The sequence below is a fragment of the Acartia tonsa genome, chromosome 7 (genome assembly GCF_053477335.1).
Source record: "Acartia tonsa isolate MP-2025a chromosome 7, ASM5347733v1, whole genome shotgun sequence".
Lineage (NCBI taxonomy): Eukaryota > Metazoa > Arthropoda > Copepoda > Calanoida > Acartiidae > Acartia > Acartia tonsa.
In genome coordinates, this window is record NC_137266.1 from 11,325,595 (window position 1) to 11,342,716 (window position 17,122).

General features: G+C 33.0%; 2 protein-coding genes across 2 annotated transcripts in view; both read right to left on the reverse strand.

Moving 5' to 3' along the window:
- LOC145324827 (uncharacterized) overlaps positions 1–6,800 on the reverse strand; it is a 67,213-nt gene extending 60,413 nt beyond the window's left edge. Inside the window, exons 1-2 of the mRNA XM_080167503.1 lie at positions 6,698–6,800; positions 3,133–3,215 (exon numbers count right to left, since the gene is read on the reverse strand). Coding sequence (XP_080023629.1) covers positions 3,133–3,215; positions 6,698–6,782 — 168 coding nt within the window. The 5' untranslated portion in view covers positions 6,783–6,800. The remainder of the gene's footprint in view (positions 1–3,132; positions 3,216–6,697) is intronic.
- A 418-nt stretch (positions 6,801–7,218) lies between these two features.
- LOC145324830 (nucleoporin NUP35-like) overlaps positions 7,219–17,122 on the reverse strand; it is a 327,729-nt gene continuing 317,825 nt past the window's right edge. The window contains exons 2-13 of the mRNA XM_080167506.1: positions 14,500–14,552; positions 14,043–14,166; positions 13,585–13,640; positions 13,068–13,143; positions 12,460–12,567; positions 11,783–11,900; positions 10,868–10,960; positions 10,451–10,505; positions 9,735–9,790; positions 9,199–9,290; positions 8,661–8,712; positions 7,219–7,429 (exon numbers count right to left, since the gene is read on the reverse strand). Of these exons, the coding sequence (XP_080023632.1) occupies positions 7,352–7,429; positions 8,661–8,712; positions 9,199–9,290; positions 9,735–9,790; positions 10,451–10,505; positions 10,868–10,960; positions 11,783–11,900; positions 12,460–12,567; positions 13,068–13,143; positions 13,585–13,640; positions 14,043–14,166; positions 14,500–14,542 (951 nt within the window). The 5' untranslated portion in view covers positions 14,543–14,552 and the 3' untranslated portion in view covers positions 7,219–7,351. The remainder of the gene's footprint in view (positions 7,430–8,660; positions 8,713–9,198; positions 9,291–9,734; positions 9,791–10,450; positions 10,506–10,867; positions 10,961–11,782; positions 11,901–12,459; positions 12,568–13,067; positions 13,144–13,584; positions 13,641–14,042; positions 14,167–14,499; positions 14,553–17,122) is intronic.

The window sequence follows — 17,122 nt, forward strand, 5'->3', positions numbered from 1 at the left end:
AAACCATTCGACCAATAGAGATGATGTCTTAAACCTAAGCTTTAATGGTTATAAACTAAATTTTGGTTTATAAGTCACCCCCCTGCCGCCAACCCCTAACCCTCCGGGGCTCCAAAAAAACCCTAAAAATGAACCTAACCTTTATTTTCTCAGAAACCATTTGACCAATAGAGATGATTTCTTAAACTTAAGCTTTTACGCTTATAAACTAACTTCTAGTTTTGTAGTTACCCCCCTGCCGCTCAAAAAACCCAAAAATAAACCTAACATTAATTTGCTCAGAAACCATTTAGTTACCCCCCTAGCCCTCCGGGGCTCAAAAAACCCTAAAAAATGACCTAACCTTATTTTTTTTCAGAAACTATTTAATCAAGAGAGATGATTTCTTAAACTTAAGCTTTAATGCTTATAAACTAACTTATAGTTTAGAAGTCACTCCCCTGCCGCAAACCCCTAGCCCTCCGGGGCTCAAATAACCCTACAAATGAACCTAACCTTAATTTTCTCAGAAACCATTTGATCAATAGAGATGATTTCTTAAACTTAAGCTTTTATGCTTATAACCTTACTTTTAGTTTAGAAGTCACCCCCCTGCCGCCAACCCTTAGCCCTCCAGGGCTCAAAAACCCTAAAAATGAACCCAGCTTTAATTTTCTCAGATACTTTTTGATCAAGAGAGATGATTTCTTAAACTTAAGCTTTTACGCTTATAAACTAACTTCTAGTTTTGTAGTTGCCCCCCTGCCGCTCAAAAAAACCCAAAAATAAACCTAACATTAATTTGCTCAGAAACCATTTAATCAATAGAGGTGATTTCTTAAACTTAAGCTTTTATGCTTATAACTAACTTTTAGTATAGAAGTCACCCCCCCTGCCGCCAACCCCTAGCCCTCCGGGGCTCAAAAAACCCAAAAAAATGACCTAACCTTATTTTTTTTCAGAAACTATTTAATCAAGAGAGATGATTTCTTAAACTTAAGCTTTAATGCTTATAAACTAACTTATAGTTTAGAAGTCACTCCCCTGCCGCAAACCCCTAGCCCTCCGGGGCTCAAATAACCCTACAAATGAACCTAACCTTAATTTTCTCAGAAACCATTTGATCAATAGAGATGATTTCTTAAACTTAAGCTTTTATGCTTATAACCTTACTTTTAGTTTAGAAGTCACCCCCCTGCCGCCAACCCTTAGCCCTCCAGGGCTCAAAAACCCTAAAAATGAACCCAACTTTAATTTTCTCAGAAACTATTTGATCAAGAGAGATGATTTCTTAAACTTAAGCTTTTATGCTTATAAACTAACTTATAGTTTAGAAGTCACCTCCCTGCCGCAAACCCCTAGCCCTCAGGGGCTCAAAAAACCTATAGAATTGAACCTAACCTTAATTTTAAAAATCAGCATGTTTTAAATAGACATTTGGACTTTCTGTTAATAATTATATAGAGTAGCTACGTTTTTAAAATTGTACCTAAATGATATAGAAATTATCATGCAAAGTTGAAAATCAATAGGACAATTATAATATGTCTAAATTAACGAAAAAAGCTAACCCTCACAGACCAAACCAAAGAAAAGCTTTGCTTTAACAAAATTTTTAAGTCCAAAATATCTTCTAAACTGAAAGTTAATTTATAAGCATAAAAGCTTAAGTTTAAGAAATCATATCTATTGATCAAATGGTTTCTAAGAAAATTAAGGTTAGGTTCATTTTTAGGGTTTTTTGAGCCCTGGAGGGCTCGGGATTGGCGGCAGGGAGGTGACAACTAAACTAGAAGTTAATTTATTTGCATTATAGCTTAAGTTTAAGCAATTATCTCTATTGATCAAATGGTTTCTGAGAAAATTAAGGTTAGGTTCATTTTAGGGTTTTTTGAGCCCCATAGGGCTAGGGGTTGGAGGCAGGCTGGTGACTTCTTAACTATAAGTTAGTTTATAAGCATAAAAGTTTTAGTTAAAGAAATCATCTCTATTGGTCAAATGGTTTCTGAGAAAATAAAGATTAGGTTCATTTTTATGGGTTTTTTCCCCGGAGGGCTAGGGGTTTGCTGCAGGGGGTGACTTCTAAACCAAAAGTTAGTTTATAACCATAAAAGCTTAAGTTTGAAAAATCATCTCTATTGATCGAATGGTTTCTGAGAAATTTAAGGTTAGGTTCATTTGTAGGGTTTTTTTTTGAGCCCCGGAGGGTTAGGGGTTGGCGGCAGTGGGGTGACTTATAAACTTGAAGTTAGTTTATTAGCATTATAGATTAAGTTTAAGCAATTATCTCTATTGATCAAATGGTTTCTGAGAAAATTAAGGTTAGGTTCATTTTAGGGTTTTTTGGAGCCCCGGAGGGCTAGTGGTTGGAGGCAGGGGAGTGACTTCTAAACTATAAATAGTTTATAAGAAGCTTAAGTTTAAGAAATCATCTCTATTGATCAAATAGTTTCTGAGAAAATAAAGGTTAGGTTCATTTATGGTTTTTTTTTGATCCCCGGAGGGCTAGGGGTTGGCAGCAGGGGGGTGACTTCTAAACCAAAATTTAGTTTATAACCATAAAAGCTTAAGTTTAAGAAATCATCTCTATTGGTCGAATGGTTTCTGAGAAAATTAAGGTTAGGTTCATTTTTAGGGTTTTTTTTAAGCCCCGGAGGGCTAGGGGTTGGCGGCATGAGAGTAACTTTTAAACTAAAAGTTAGGTTATAACCATAAAAGCTTAAGTCTAAGAAATCATCCCTATTGGTCAAATGGTTTCTGAGAAAATTAAGGTTAGGTTCATTTTTAGGGGGTTTTTGAGCCCCGTGGGGCTAGGGGGTGGGGGTAGGGGGTTGACTTTGAAACTATAAGATGTTCATACCCATAAAAGCTTAAGTCCAAAAAATTTACACGGTTCATCAAGTGGTTCCTGAGAAAACCCCCCCCCTGCATCAAAAAAGCTTCAGTTACGTCCCCCTTTTACACGAATATTAAAATAGAAATCATAAGAATACCAATTTTGTTGACTCGGGCCGTCGGCCCATCGGGGCTAACAAACTGGTTTTAATCTTATAATTCCCAATATTAATATATATGCGGAAAGTTGACCATAACACGTTGCGATAATTTTGGAATTATTTCTGTAACAGTTGGTAATAAGACAATAAATTTTACCTTTGCCAAAGCTGCAATGTGTCCGTCTGCCGTGACAATTCCAAGGCTGGCAGAAACCGCCTTTTTAACATCATCATCCTTGTCTAAAAATAATGTATTTTTAAAAATTAATTTGTCAAAAAAATTAAAGTTATATATTCCTATTCTAATGACCAGCGAAGCCTTTCTAAATCTATTTCGTACGTCGATCTGTCTGTAATGCACTGATGTTTCTTTAATAATAATAAATGGCTATAAAATAGAGGTTTAAACAACTACAGTGCTCTTACCTTATAACTATTACTTGTATCAGCTTCGCTACTTATGGATGTTGTCATCCTTGTTTTCTAATTATTTACATTTCCTTGTAATCCGATTAATTTTATTTCCACCGGATAAAAACATGGAATGTGACATATCTAGTATGGTTTACCTACTGAATTTACATAAATTGTTAATTATATTACGAATGTATAACTGTGTATAAAACCATAATAGTAGTTTATCGCATCATACCATAGTTTTCCGCGATTAAAAATCATAAGATTAAAACCAGTTTTGTCGCAACCGAGGGGCTAAAAGCCCGGGTTAACAAAAATGGTATTAGAATAAAGATTTTTATTTTAATATTTATAGAAATCCGACTATAATACGATACATCATTTTTCAGTATGGCTTAGAACCGGTTCTAATCCAGCGGATATTAATCGGTTTCGAAGCAATACTGGAAAATACATTTTATTAGAAAATGGTTTCATTACTCGTTTAAATAAAAAATTATATAAATGTTTAAAATTAAGTTAATTTGATTAATTTTTTTTAAAAATTATTGAAAAACAAGCTTAAAATCCGAATAATGGGCGGAGTTAAGTTGAAATATGTTGGTAGGGGGACAGAATCGCTTGACCGGAACCAAAACCCACGCTATAGTGGGGTCATGGTAGGAGGGGAAATGGAAGGGTTACTTTCAAAAAGGGGAAGTGGTGAATACGTAACCTACGCGATGACCGCAAGTTAAGCTTTTAAAGTTTATAAATATGGGCTTCCTACAAGCTCAAAGTTCATTGTCAATTTACATATCACACGATAAACAATACTTAACTTACTCATAAATCAAAATGCCAAAGAAATCCGCTAATATTCTGAAAGCCACATCAGCTAAAGAGAAGATTCACAGAAAACCTGATGGATTGAAGAAGAAGACTATTAGCCAAGCAGCTGCTAATCTAGTCAGCCTACAGCCCAGTAGCAGCAACATCCAGGTCGCGATGATGGATATATGCAGCAAGACTTCTTCCATAAGCGAAACGGCTGCTACCACAAGCAAACCTTTCGTTTCCACCGCCGGAACCACTCCTAGCCACCAACAACAACTCTCAACGAGTAGTCCGGCCAATTTGACCGGAAAACCGGCTGCTGTCACAAGCATCATCCCCGCCTCCTCAAGCCCTGCGGACCCCAACCTAACCAACCCGGAGTTTTATACCCTTGAAGCGTTGGAGGAAAGCGTCAACTTTGACGAGCTGCTGATGTTTGTGGATGACCACTATGCGCCATATGTCACCAGTGAGCAATTTATGCAAGATTTTGAAGATGATCTAAACTTTGAAGATTTCAACTTTCCGTTCCAGTTTGATGAGAATAACAATATTTAATTGTTTTTTTTTCTATTGGCTATTATTGTACATGATGCATTATCGTAAAATTATTTATATATATTAATATTTACTACTTTTCAGTCCAAATATTAACTAATTTATATGTTTATTAATGTCAGTTGTATATAATAAATTCGGAACAAAATTATTTCTTGTTTTTTTTTCATCGTGGCGAATTAAATAAATGAGAAGCGCGGTGATAGGTATAAAATTGTTTATTCTTATTTTTACATGAAAAAAATCAATCAAATGAATTTTTTGTAAGATTTTTATAACGATAGGAAAATATTGGATTTGTTGAAATATATCGGTTACAAACTTTTAAATAAAATCTTTCACGTTAGAAGTATGGTAGCTTCGCTATTACGGATGTTGACATCCTTGTTGTTAATGTGTTGACTAAGATGTTCTTGATTATAGAAATAGACTAAAACAATGGTTAGGAGGGAATAATGATAGTGTCCCGCGGTGGTTTTCTGTAAGTGTCTTGTCGAGAAAACACCACCTCTTTCTATTATTTGTTTAATACTTAGGCTAAGTTTGTTTAGGTTATATTTGGGCAGCACTGGATTGTTTTGTTCGTACGCATTTGGATAGGTCATATTTAGGGGGTATAACTATCCCCCATCTTATTTTCAATCTATTTAAAAAATAATGGGCAGGGGTTTCATTGCTTAAAGGACACTTTTAGGGAAATAATTTGGCCTACTCTTATAATTTTGAACCAATATTTCTTGGGTTAATTTTGATCACTAACCGTACTAGGCGTAATAAATATTTAAATCATAACCGACAGACCTACCGAAAAAGTAAATTATACAGTATGACCCTCGAAAAAGTATTTTTAAGCATCTGCAGCCCTTATTTTTCAATGAATTATTAAAAAATGTATATGTCCTTGTTCTCTATAGATTTCCACATAAGTAGATATAAAAATTTTAATTTTACCTCCATTAACTCCGGAGATTTTTAGAGCTGAAGTTTTGAAAAAGTGACTGAGAAAAAGAATTTTTTTTTGTTTCTCATAATTTTTGGATTGTTATATTATGTTTTTCTGGCAACTGAATGATAATACACAAAGAAAAACAAGTTAACTAATTAATTTATTTTTATTCGACCAAAAAATATCAATTTTATATGGCAAAAAATACTACTGAAAGAATTGAATATTTGCAAATTTTAGGTTATTTATTTACCCTTATTTATAAAAAGGATTAATTATGACAGTTGCTCCGCCCCCTTTTCTGACATCTCAATCATTTAATTGGGGATTAATTAAGTTTTTTAGACTAAAAAATCATTATGTTCAAATTTTTTTTTCTTTATAACTTTTTTGTTATTAAAGTTAGGATTATGAAAAAAAAACAATTTTCCTGCTATATTCATAAAGATTTATTTGGTTTTTTAATCTAAAACAAATTTGCCTAATAAGTAAGTTTTTCAAAATATCATTAAACTAAAAAGACTCAAAAAATATGTGTAAAAAAATGCTTTTTACTCAAAGCCTAAATTTTTTATTTAATTTTTGTATAAAGTTTCTGCTAGTAACAAAAATAAAAGGACTTCTACCTTAATTTTGCTAAAAAAGTCGTTTCATGTTAAAAGTTACTTTTTCCTCAGTCACTTTTTCAAAACTTTAGCTCTAAAAATCTCCGGTGTTAATGGAGGTAAAAAAAATATTTTTATATCTACTTATGTAGAAATCTATAGAGAACAAGGACATATACATTTTTTAATAATTCATTGAGAAATAAGGGCTGCAGATGCTTAAAAATACTTTTTCGAGGGTCATACTGTATACTTACTTTGAAGTTGCACACATAGCCTTATAGACGGACAAAGTGGATTATAGATAAGCTTCGATAACACTAAAAAAAACAAGGTACAACTTTGCAACCACTGGACCCAGTGGACCTGTCCTAACCTACCTGACTTCCTGCCCAGATGATGGAAAACAGAGTTAGGAAACCTAATCAGCTTACTCGTCTGTTCAAATGTTAAAAGTTGCGACATCCTGCGCACATTATTTCTCCTCTGAAAATAGTTCAACATGGTGTACAAAAAATGTGTACACTGGTGTACAAATTGTGTACAATGGTGTACAAAGGTACAAACTTGAGATTTGTTGGTCAAAAGGTTTATTTTCAAAAGGGAAGATGATAAACAATTTGATTTGTACAATAAGAATGTATAGCGATAAAAATGTCCTGTTTTTATGATTATTTTTTAAAAGGATGGACATAAAGGACTTTATTATCATTACTACGATCTTAAATGTACAAAGATTTGAAAGAGTTTTACAATAAAACAAGAATTCACTTCTACAAATAAAAAAAAAATAATAAAAATTATCAGTTGATATAGGTAATATTTATGCCATGCTTCATTTTAGAATATCACATGTAAGTTGCTATTTTTTTAATTGATTAGAGTACAACTAAAGAAAATGATTACATTTATTAAAAAATTAGATAGGAACAAATGAACACTTAAATAGGAGGATAGTTTTCTCTATATGTCTGAGTTGATAGTTTGAATCAGATTGGTCGGAATCTTTACTGTTGTGCGTAATCTGATTGAAACTACCATCCAAATATATATTCCAGGGCTTTGTTGACAATACCGTCGTTCTTGTTGGGTGTGTTGATACCAGGTACAACCTAGAATAATAACAATGATGATAACATTACAGAATTACATTTGAATAATACTATAATATCCGATTATAGTAAGGATTTTTGTGTCTAAAGCTTAAGACCTCAATAACTACTGAGCTGATAAGTTCTCTCTTTGACGGAAGCTTCACATAGGCCTTGTGATGGTTTTAGGCCATTCTTTTTTCAGATTTAAGTCTAAATACGGTTTAAAGATATCTTTATAACCACTCTTTGCCTCTTTCAATAAAGAGTCCATAGAGGAAAGCGGGCGCAGTAGCTAGTTATATTTAAAATGACAACATCCATAAGTAGCGAAGAACAAAAAATCATGGATGGGAATACGTACAAGTAGATTTAAAGTGTATTTATTAAAATCAAGAATAGATTATTTTGATACTGATATCCCAAAAAGTTTTAAAATTGGACCAAAAACAACAAAGATATGGGGAAATATGTAAAACATATAAAAATAGCCAAAAACCTGCTTAAAGGCAGTCTGACCCCCATGGTTGTATTTTTAAAACGACAGGAAATTAAATTTTTTTATCTTACCTAAAGAATTTGGAAAATTGGACTATATACATCAGAGATATGAAAAATAAGGGAAAAATTTAAAAATAGCCAAAAACCTGCAAAAAGGCATTCCGACCGTCATGGTTGTTTTCTTTAAACGACAGGAAATTTAATTTTGATATCTATAACGGAAAAAAATTGGAAATCGGACCATAAACACCAAAGATATGGAGAAAAATGTGAAAAATACAAAAATAGCCTAAAACCTGCTAAAAAGCGGTCCGACCGCCATCGATGTTTTACAGTTAATTGTGCTCCTTAATAATAGGAATGTTGTCAAAAAATTTCAGCCTTTTATCTTTCATAGGAGCCGAGAAAATCACGTTTCCCCCAAACTAAGACGGACAGACGGACAGACGGACATTTCAAATTATAGAGTAGCTTCGCTACTAAAAATACAGATGAAAGAACAAAGTGAGTTATATAGTCGAAGCTATTTGAAATCTCTTAGGGACCCAGATAAAGTAATTAAAAATTAAAAATCACCCTCTAAATATTAAATAAAAGGGATCTAGCGCAGTTCACAGTGAAATGTTCCTGGTAACGATTATCTCCAAAAATGTATGAACTTTAGAGGCTGCTAAATAAGAAACTGTTGAATGGTTACCAGGATCATTTTATACAAAGTTATTTGATATGAAATAAAAGTTGAATATTTTACCTTGCTTTCTCCTTGCGCTTCTTTGAATGCTTGGGTCAAGGGGCGAATGGTTCTAAAATATAAAAAAAATAACTTTTATAAAAATTCATGTTGATTTCTTACACCTACTAACTGTAGCAAAGCCCAGGGAACTAAAGGGATAAGACAATGGCCAATAAATTGATGTAAATCCCTAAATTATAGGTAATACACAAAATATCCCAATAGTGAGTAAAACTTTTTGACATTTAACTTAATGAAGCAACCATTCAAAATTCAATATAGTCCGGTCCCAAAAGTTGTTGAGCCAGCGAATGAGGAAACGTCAATATAAAACTTTGGGGACCAGTGTAATAAATAGCCCAATATCGTCTTCCTCCCTGAACAAACCCCCAGAACCCTGTGAAGGAGTTCAAACCTTGTTGTAGTCTACCAACTGTTTAAAGCTAGCCTAATTTTATCTAAGTAATGACTTCTTTGCAAAAGGGATATAATCTCGCGTGAATGAAATTGTATATTCAACCAAAAAGTTCAGTGTTTTTTCCAAAAAAATTCTTACCTTGGAGTTCCAAAGCCAGTAGAAAGGTTGGCAATCTGGGATCCATTACAGCTGGCATCCAATAAACTCGCGTTGCCACAGGTTGTATTTCCCTAGTAAAATAAATTTTTTAGTGGATTTTTTTATTTTGCTCAATTTCTAAGATAGGAGAACGCATTTAAAAATATTATTTTAATCCAATGTCCCCACCCTCCCTAACAATTTCACAATCTAGTAAGGGGCTGACTTATTGGGTTATAAATCTGTGTCACCCATGTTATCTAACTAAACTAAGTCTCCACCCTCCTAATTAAAATCTAAATTAAATATCCTATCATTTAAAGGAATCTTTGTGTCTGTAGATGATAGGATAAGCATCTTTTTGATGATTTTCCCCCCATATCATTGGTGTTTTTTGTCCAATTTTTGATTTTTTATTGATAATAGTATAAGATGATGTACCTACCTACACTTTTTTGCGCCCCCACCCCCTATATTCTAAATTCTCCCCCCTTAACCGGGGATCCCTAGCAGAATATACAAGATAAGTTGCTCACCTGTTCCAAGACAGATTCATCAGTACAAGGTCTAATTCCAATCATTATTGTTCCACCTAGACAATAAAATATACAGGGATCTTAAGAGATAAGACAATGACCAACAAATTAAGTTACATCCCAATAATGAAACGGAAAATTACCCTTCTGTTAAAATGTTCGGATAACAAACTTGATAAATAAACCAAAACAATCAATAGGTAAAAGTCCCCAAAGTACCTAAGCCAACAAATAAGAAAACGTTGTCATAAAACTTTGGGGACTAGTGTAATAAATAGCCAAATTATATCTCCTACCTCAATGACAATATTTGTTAAAAGTTAGATATTTAACCTCTATTAGGTCCTAATTAGGTAATAGTACTGAACAAAATCTAGCTAAAGTCCTTTACACAACCAATGCAACTATTTGATTGCACGACCTTTTGCTTGGTAAGATAATATTACATGAATACGAACAAAAACTTATGGTGGCCAGGAGTTTTAAAGGGGTAGTTGCACGAAATGCATTTGAACTTAATTTAGTGAACCGCATATTTTTTCCTAGTTAATTGGTTAAACTACATTTATGTTGCATATATCTGAAACAATTATAATTTTGGCGTTATCCTCTTAGAAATTTTTTTTTCAATTTTTTTCAATTTTGTACTTTTTACATACATATAAATATGTGTCAACTTCAAACTACTGGATACATATATAAATAAAATAAATTACCTACGATTGTGCCGTTCTTACTAAGAGCCTTTTTAGCCTGAAGCTTGGTTTGAAACCTAATTATTGACAGCAATTTTTCATTGTGCATTAATAGTGACAAAAGTAAAACTATATTTATTTGTGTATAATTGCACGACAAGTACAAGAATGAATGTAGAATAAACGACGTGGATATTATGACAGGGTAAAAATTGTCGTCAATTTAAGTTGCTATTTCCACTGTTATTTGTTGGCCTTTTCGAATTTCCAGTAGGAGTGGATGGAGGGGATAGGGAACATGGGGGGATAACGTTATGTTAGCCCACTACAAGTTTCACTTTATTAGAGAACATGAAAATCTGGTGCAAGATCAAAGTAATACTAAATCCATTAGTACAAGGCCTAAATAAATCTAATAATAAATGCAATGAAAATATTCCTAAGATGCATCCAGTTTCCGTTTGTGGGTAAAGATTGGCTCAACACAGTTCCACAAGCGGCCAACTGTGACACTATAAAGCTGGCTGCTGCCTGAAAAAAAAGAAATTTTATAATAATCATTTATTTCATGATTATCATTCGTGAAAAATTGTCTGTAATACGATGCTATCCATGATTTTTAGTATGACTGAGAACCAGTTCTAATCCAGTGGATATTAATCGGTTTCGAGGCCATACTGGAAGAAGTATTTATACAATAAAAGTTACTATTGTAAATATTTCATTACAGTTGTGCTATTCTAATGAAAGCATGTTTAGGTTGAACGAGAAATACATGGTTGAGAGCTGTTCTGGACGATTGGCTATTGTATTCGTTGTCTGTTTTAAAAACATTTCAAACCCCTTTTTCTTTTCAGACAACTAATATAATGCCTGTTGTCCCTTACTCATTGTAAATTGGTGTACTGGATAATCTACAGGTACACCAATAAATCATATTGTATTGTATTTAAAGTATACCCTGTGACTAGTCCCACTAACTGGTAGAGGTGGCTTTATGTCTGTTTACTTAGGGCCACTCTTCGTTCGACATGTCACTCTCAAATTTAGGTTTCTTATGATTTTCACCCAAATAATTGAAATACATTTAGGTGATATCATCAAGATCCCCTAAACAACAGCCTAAACTACTTACAGATAGAATACCATTTCCGTGTAGACGCCCTCCCCATACCATAGTTGGAGAGCTAACGGCTGAAGGATCATTTGTGTGACAACCTGGTCATAAGAACAAGGTAAACCCCTTTGTTCATGAACTTGGTATTAATTGACATCAAATGGACCGAACGGATAACCACTTGACAACAGTAGTATACAATTTTTTTTATAATAGAATAGAAAGGTTATGGGCACCTGAGGAAAACCAAAGACAGTCACCCAAACACTCAAAGGGTCCATTTCCTCTTGCGCATTTACTTCACGCATGCGCGCAGCCGTAGTTGCTGAACTATCAAGGTGAGAGGTTTCTAATCTAAAATATTTTAAAATGTTAGGTACAGCTTTTTCTTGACTTAACAACTCTAAAGGAGATTGTTCAAAAAGGAAATATAAAATAAAATTGTATATCGAAAGTTTAAACGTTCTCATATTCGTTGGCTTGAAATCTTTAGTGATTGTTTGGTACAAACTAGAAGTGTCCATCAGGTACATCCAAAATTTCAATTTACAGATAGGGTAATTTTGTGAATCGGAATTTGAGGGGTACAATGTACATCAATCTTTCTTCCATTGTCTTATACCTTCAGATCTACCTGGAAGGAAGCAAAGGTTTATTAATCCCAGGGATTTAAAAATAAAGGGGTAAGACAATGACCGATGTGAATCCAATGATGATACACAAAATTATCCCTTCTGTAGAGAACAATTAGTGGGTGAAACGTTAGGACAATACTCTAAATGAACCAACCAATCAAAATTTAGTAAAAGCCCAAGGTTGTCAAGCCAACTAATATGAAAACGTAATAAGACTTTTGGGACAAGTGTAATAAATAGTAAATGTACCCTTCCACCCTGATTAATCCAGTTCATACCTGCTATAAGGTGAATTCACAGTAGAGTTTGGTGTGTTTACAGTTGACATAAGGTTTATAGTTGGGGGTCCACCTGCCTTCTCTGATCTACCCATCCGACCACTTGTACTAAATAGATAGCTAGATAGTTGACATAAGGTTTATAGTTGGTGGTCCACCTGCCTTTTCTGATCTACCCATCCGAACACTTGTACTAAATTGATAGATATATCAAATAAATAAATAGAAAGATAAATCTAAAGTAATAAACCATCATTTTTCTTATATCCATTCGTACGTAATAGATTGACTGATAGAAAGACAGACATTTTGGTCAAAAATTAGTAGGTAATTTAAGGGGGATATCATTCATAAGAAAAACTAAATGCTTTCTTTAAAAGTGCCTAGGATCACTAAGCACCTCCCTCTGCGGTGGACCCTAACCCTGCAGGGCCTATAAATGCGGTGCTTAAACCATGCGGACTAACCTATATTACCCAACTTGGCCTTAAGTAATAAACAATCACCCCCCCCCCTTTTTTTCTCAATTTATTTTAAAATAGGAGGGGTCGTGGTTTCTGCACTCGACCAAGCACTTTGAGGGAAACTGCCAAACATTGTTCACTTACTTTAAAGTTTCTTTAAACAAGCTATGCTGTCTTGAAGCTTGATAAGGCAAAGGAGTTGTTGGTATACTGGTTAAGCCTGAAAAATAATTTTTACAAAAAAAACTATGCAAAAAATCTAGATAATCTAGAGAGACTGTAAATCAGTCAATATGAATAGGAAACAGTGGAGGAACAACCCGGGTATAATATTAGTTGTAGTAAGTAAGTGTACAGATTTTAGTGATAAGGGTGGTTCTTTTTTTCATTTCATTAGCACAATAAGTCATATGAAGGATAAAGCTTTTCTAGGTTAAATTGTATCAAGTAAAAATGTAATGTGAAGTATATGTAAATTAGGATTAAGCTTTACTAGGTTATATTGTTACAACATGTATAAGTGAGCTATGTATATAGTTGAATTTCATAGGATTTAACTAGCTTTGCTTAGATTTGATTTTTTTGACAGTTGCATTCAAATTATGTTTTTGTTCTTTTTTAATAACAATAATAACATTCAATTGTAAGCTAAGACACTTACCTGAAGTGGTCATATTACTATGGGATCTGTTGATTTTATTTGGAGAACTAATTTGCCTAAATAAAAAAATACTAGAAAGGTCTTTACAACTTGCAAAAACTTTTAGGTATTTCTTTCAACTTTAACTTTATATAAGATATAAGCGAAAATAATTTGTACAGATTATCTATCACATCGTATAATGGACAGTTTTCTGCGGTTATTAATGAAGAATGTATAAGATTGAACCAGTTTTGTTACCCACAGCACGAGGGATCGAAGCCCCGGTCTAACAAAACTGGAATGAATATAATAATTTTATTTTTAGTTTTGGTTTCGTGCAAAATTGCCTGTAATTCGATGCTGCTATACACGATTTTTCAGTATGTCTGAGAACCGGTTATAATCCTGCTAATACTAATCGCTTTCTAATCCATACTGTAAAACAGTATCACTAATAAAAAGAATAAGTTTTTTACCTATTGATAGGTGAAGGGGCGGCTGGAGAAAGTGGATCTCCCATGAGATAACCAGGAAGATATCCTTGTTGACCCCCCAGTCCACCTCCACCACTACCAGGGGACATGGGACTTACTGGACTACCTACAATATACAAAAAGATGATGTATGTTTCGTTTAGAATTAACGTAGCAACGTATCCAAGACATCTTTCAGTGGATATTAAAATAACAATAGTAAGATTTGAACCAGTTTTGTTAAACCGGAGGGCCCGAAGGCCCGGGCTAACAGAACTGGTTTCAATTTCATGATTTTTATTTTAATTGGCTATAAGACGATGCTATACATGCTTTTTTCAGGGTGGCTGAGAATTGGTTCTAATCCTGCAGATATTTATAGGTTTCGGAGCCAAACTTGAAACACTATTTTAATTAAAATAGAGTGTTTTTGTTTATAAAAATAACAGCATTATCTTACCAAAGTTGGAATGGGTAGGCGATCCAAGGTTCATAGGTTCCATCCTTATAATTTCTGAAATAGAACATTTAATGAATTGGCTTTTAATTTTTATGAAGAATTTTTAAATTTGAAACTTTATACATTCAAATTGAGCAGTTATTGATTCAAAAATAGTTTCTAAAACAAAATAAATCCAAACCAAAATTTAAGATGTCATTTTTTTATCCATTATTTTTTAAGAAAAAAATGGTTTTGCCACTGGATAATACAATATTAAATATTTATCAATCATATTTAGACAATTGTCATTTCCAGAAAACATAAAATAATCGCGAATACAATCAATACAAAAATACAAGAGGTTATGATATGATGAAGTCAATTTACAAAATCAAGATTTTAAATTTCGAGGATTTTTTAAAACCTCGAATAGAAATATTGACAAAAAGATGTATAAAAATGGTTGATGATATAAAAAAAATGATGGTAACATGATAGCAGAGATCAATATAATAATATGGAGTATCAAAAAAAAAGTTAAAAAATGTCACAGCAATACAATTACTAATTCAATTTTAAGTTAGGATGATAAAATTATCAGATTTTGGCAGCTTTTAATTAAACAAGAAGCCTTTGTTTAATGTCTTATTTTAAGACCCTGAATTTAAGCGTGGATGGAACAATTTAATTATCACTTATTTTTTTTTTAAAAAGGTAAAAATAAAAAAATAATGATTGACATAATTGAAAAAAAATACATAGTAAGCATACAGAAAAGTTAATGCTTTTGGCATTTTTTGGCTGGCGACAAATCACATGAGCAATAAATATATTTACATGGTAACCCAATTGATTTGAAGAAGAAAAAAGTAAGAAATTGAGATCATAATAAAGTTACATTTTAATGCTTAAAATTGCATGATTATTGCTGTTTATTTGGATCTACTGCAGTTCACGGTAAAATATTGCTGGTAAGCAATATTTCCCAAAATCTATGAATTTTAAAGGCTGCTAGCTGCCAAACGGCTGAACGTACAGATCATACCCGCACACCATTTTAAGCGGCATAAGAAGGCCTACAAATAATCTGGAATAGCCAAGATCCAATGATGCACAGGGAAAGCTTCACTGAAGAAAAAACGCGTAAAATAGGTCTTTTTCGCGCATTTCTCTGCACTGCGAGATAATTATGCATTATTGATTCATGGCTATTCCAGATTATTTGTAGGCCTTCTTATGCCGCTTATAACAGTGTGCGGGGATGATCTGTACGTTCAGCCGTTTGGCAGCTAGCAGCCCTCAAAATTCATAGATTTTTGAAAATATTGCTTACCAGCAATATTTTACCGTGAACTGCAGTAGATCCGCTTATTTTGTTTCTTTTAAGAACAGAAAAGATATAAATTAATCTAAAGCTTTTAATAATTAATGGCAGGAATAAGGTAACTCTCGAACATATGACTTTAATAAAGTTTAATACACAATTTTATTTAAGTGTTTCATAACAAATTGTGCCTTTCTAAATATTACTCCATCCATTTGGTTTGATTTAGAAAAAAAAGATATGCAATTTTTTCAGTAGTGTAAAACCTTAAACACAGACAATGCATTAGGTATAAGTTTTAAAATTTGAAAAACAATTTTTAAATATTTTTTAAATCGGAATTTTCAGTTAATATTAATAACTATCAGCTAAATACAATAAAAGGCATAAAAGTGCTTTAAAATAGATTTTTAAATGGTATTAATTTACAAAGCTCAACTTTTTTCTATTAAAGCCACAGTTTGGTTGGCGTAAAACTTGAATGGCAAGACCTTGGTATGAAACAATTTATATGGATACAATATTATTTAAACTAAGTAGGTAATATATGATTATTGTTTTCAAATAAACATAAAAATTCCTAATACTGAGCAAATTTCTTTAGTTATACATTATTTTTGAAGAAAAATTTGGCATTTTTTTACAACTATTATTAAGTGGGTTGTAGAGTAATTTGTCAAAAATGCTTAAGTATTGCATTCTTAAGCATCGGCTATTCCGTACATAAAGGGTTAAAACTACAGTATAAGCCATCTATAAGGTTTTTCTAAAGTTGAATAATTTTAATCTATATATTTATGAGATACATTTATACTAGATATGTTGATATTCATATATATTATGCTAAGATTTCTTATACTATTTCTATTTCTATATACATAAGTAGTTGTGATTGTATTTATGTTTTTTAGGGGAGTTTATAATGCATGGGATGATGGCAAATGGACGCTTTACACCGCAATCATAGGGCTTAGGGCTGACAACCCTATCCCATATCCATAAGCCACATTGTTACAGAAACACTGACGAATTGTCAGCGGCCTATGCTCCCCCCTGTGGAGTGAAAAGGGCTTGTTACTGTTTTATAATGCATGGGATCCCCTGCTAAAGGGGAGAGGGGAAAAATGAAGAAATAAACAGTCCTGAAAAGATTTTTCTATTTTTTTCCAAGAAAAATATGAGGAAGGGGGGGGGGAGAATAAAATAAAGAGATCTGAACAAAATTTTCCATTTTTTTCTTCTTGAGGGGAAAAACTAGGGGGGAGGGGGGTAAAATATTTTGGAGCAGGGGAAAAAAATAAATCTTGTGCAGAATAC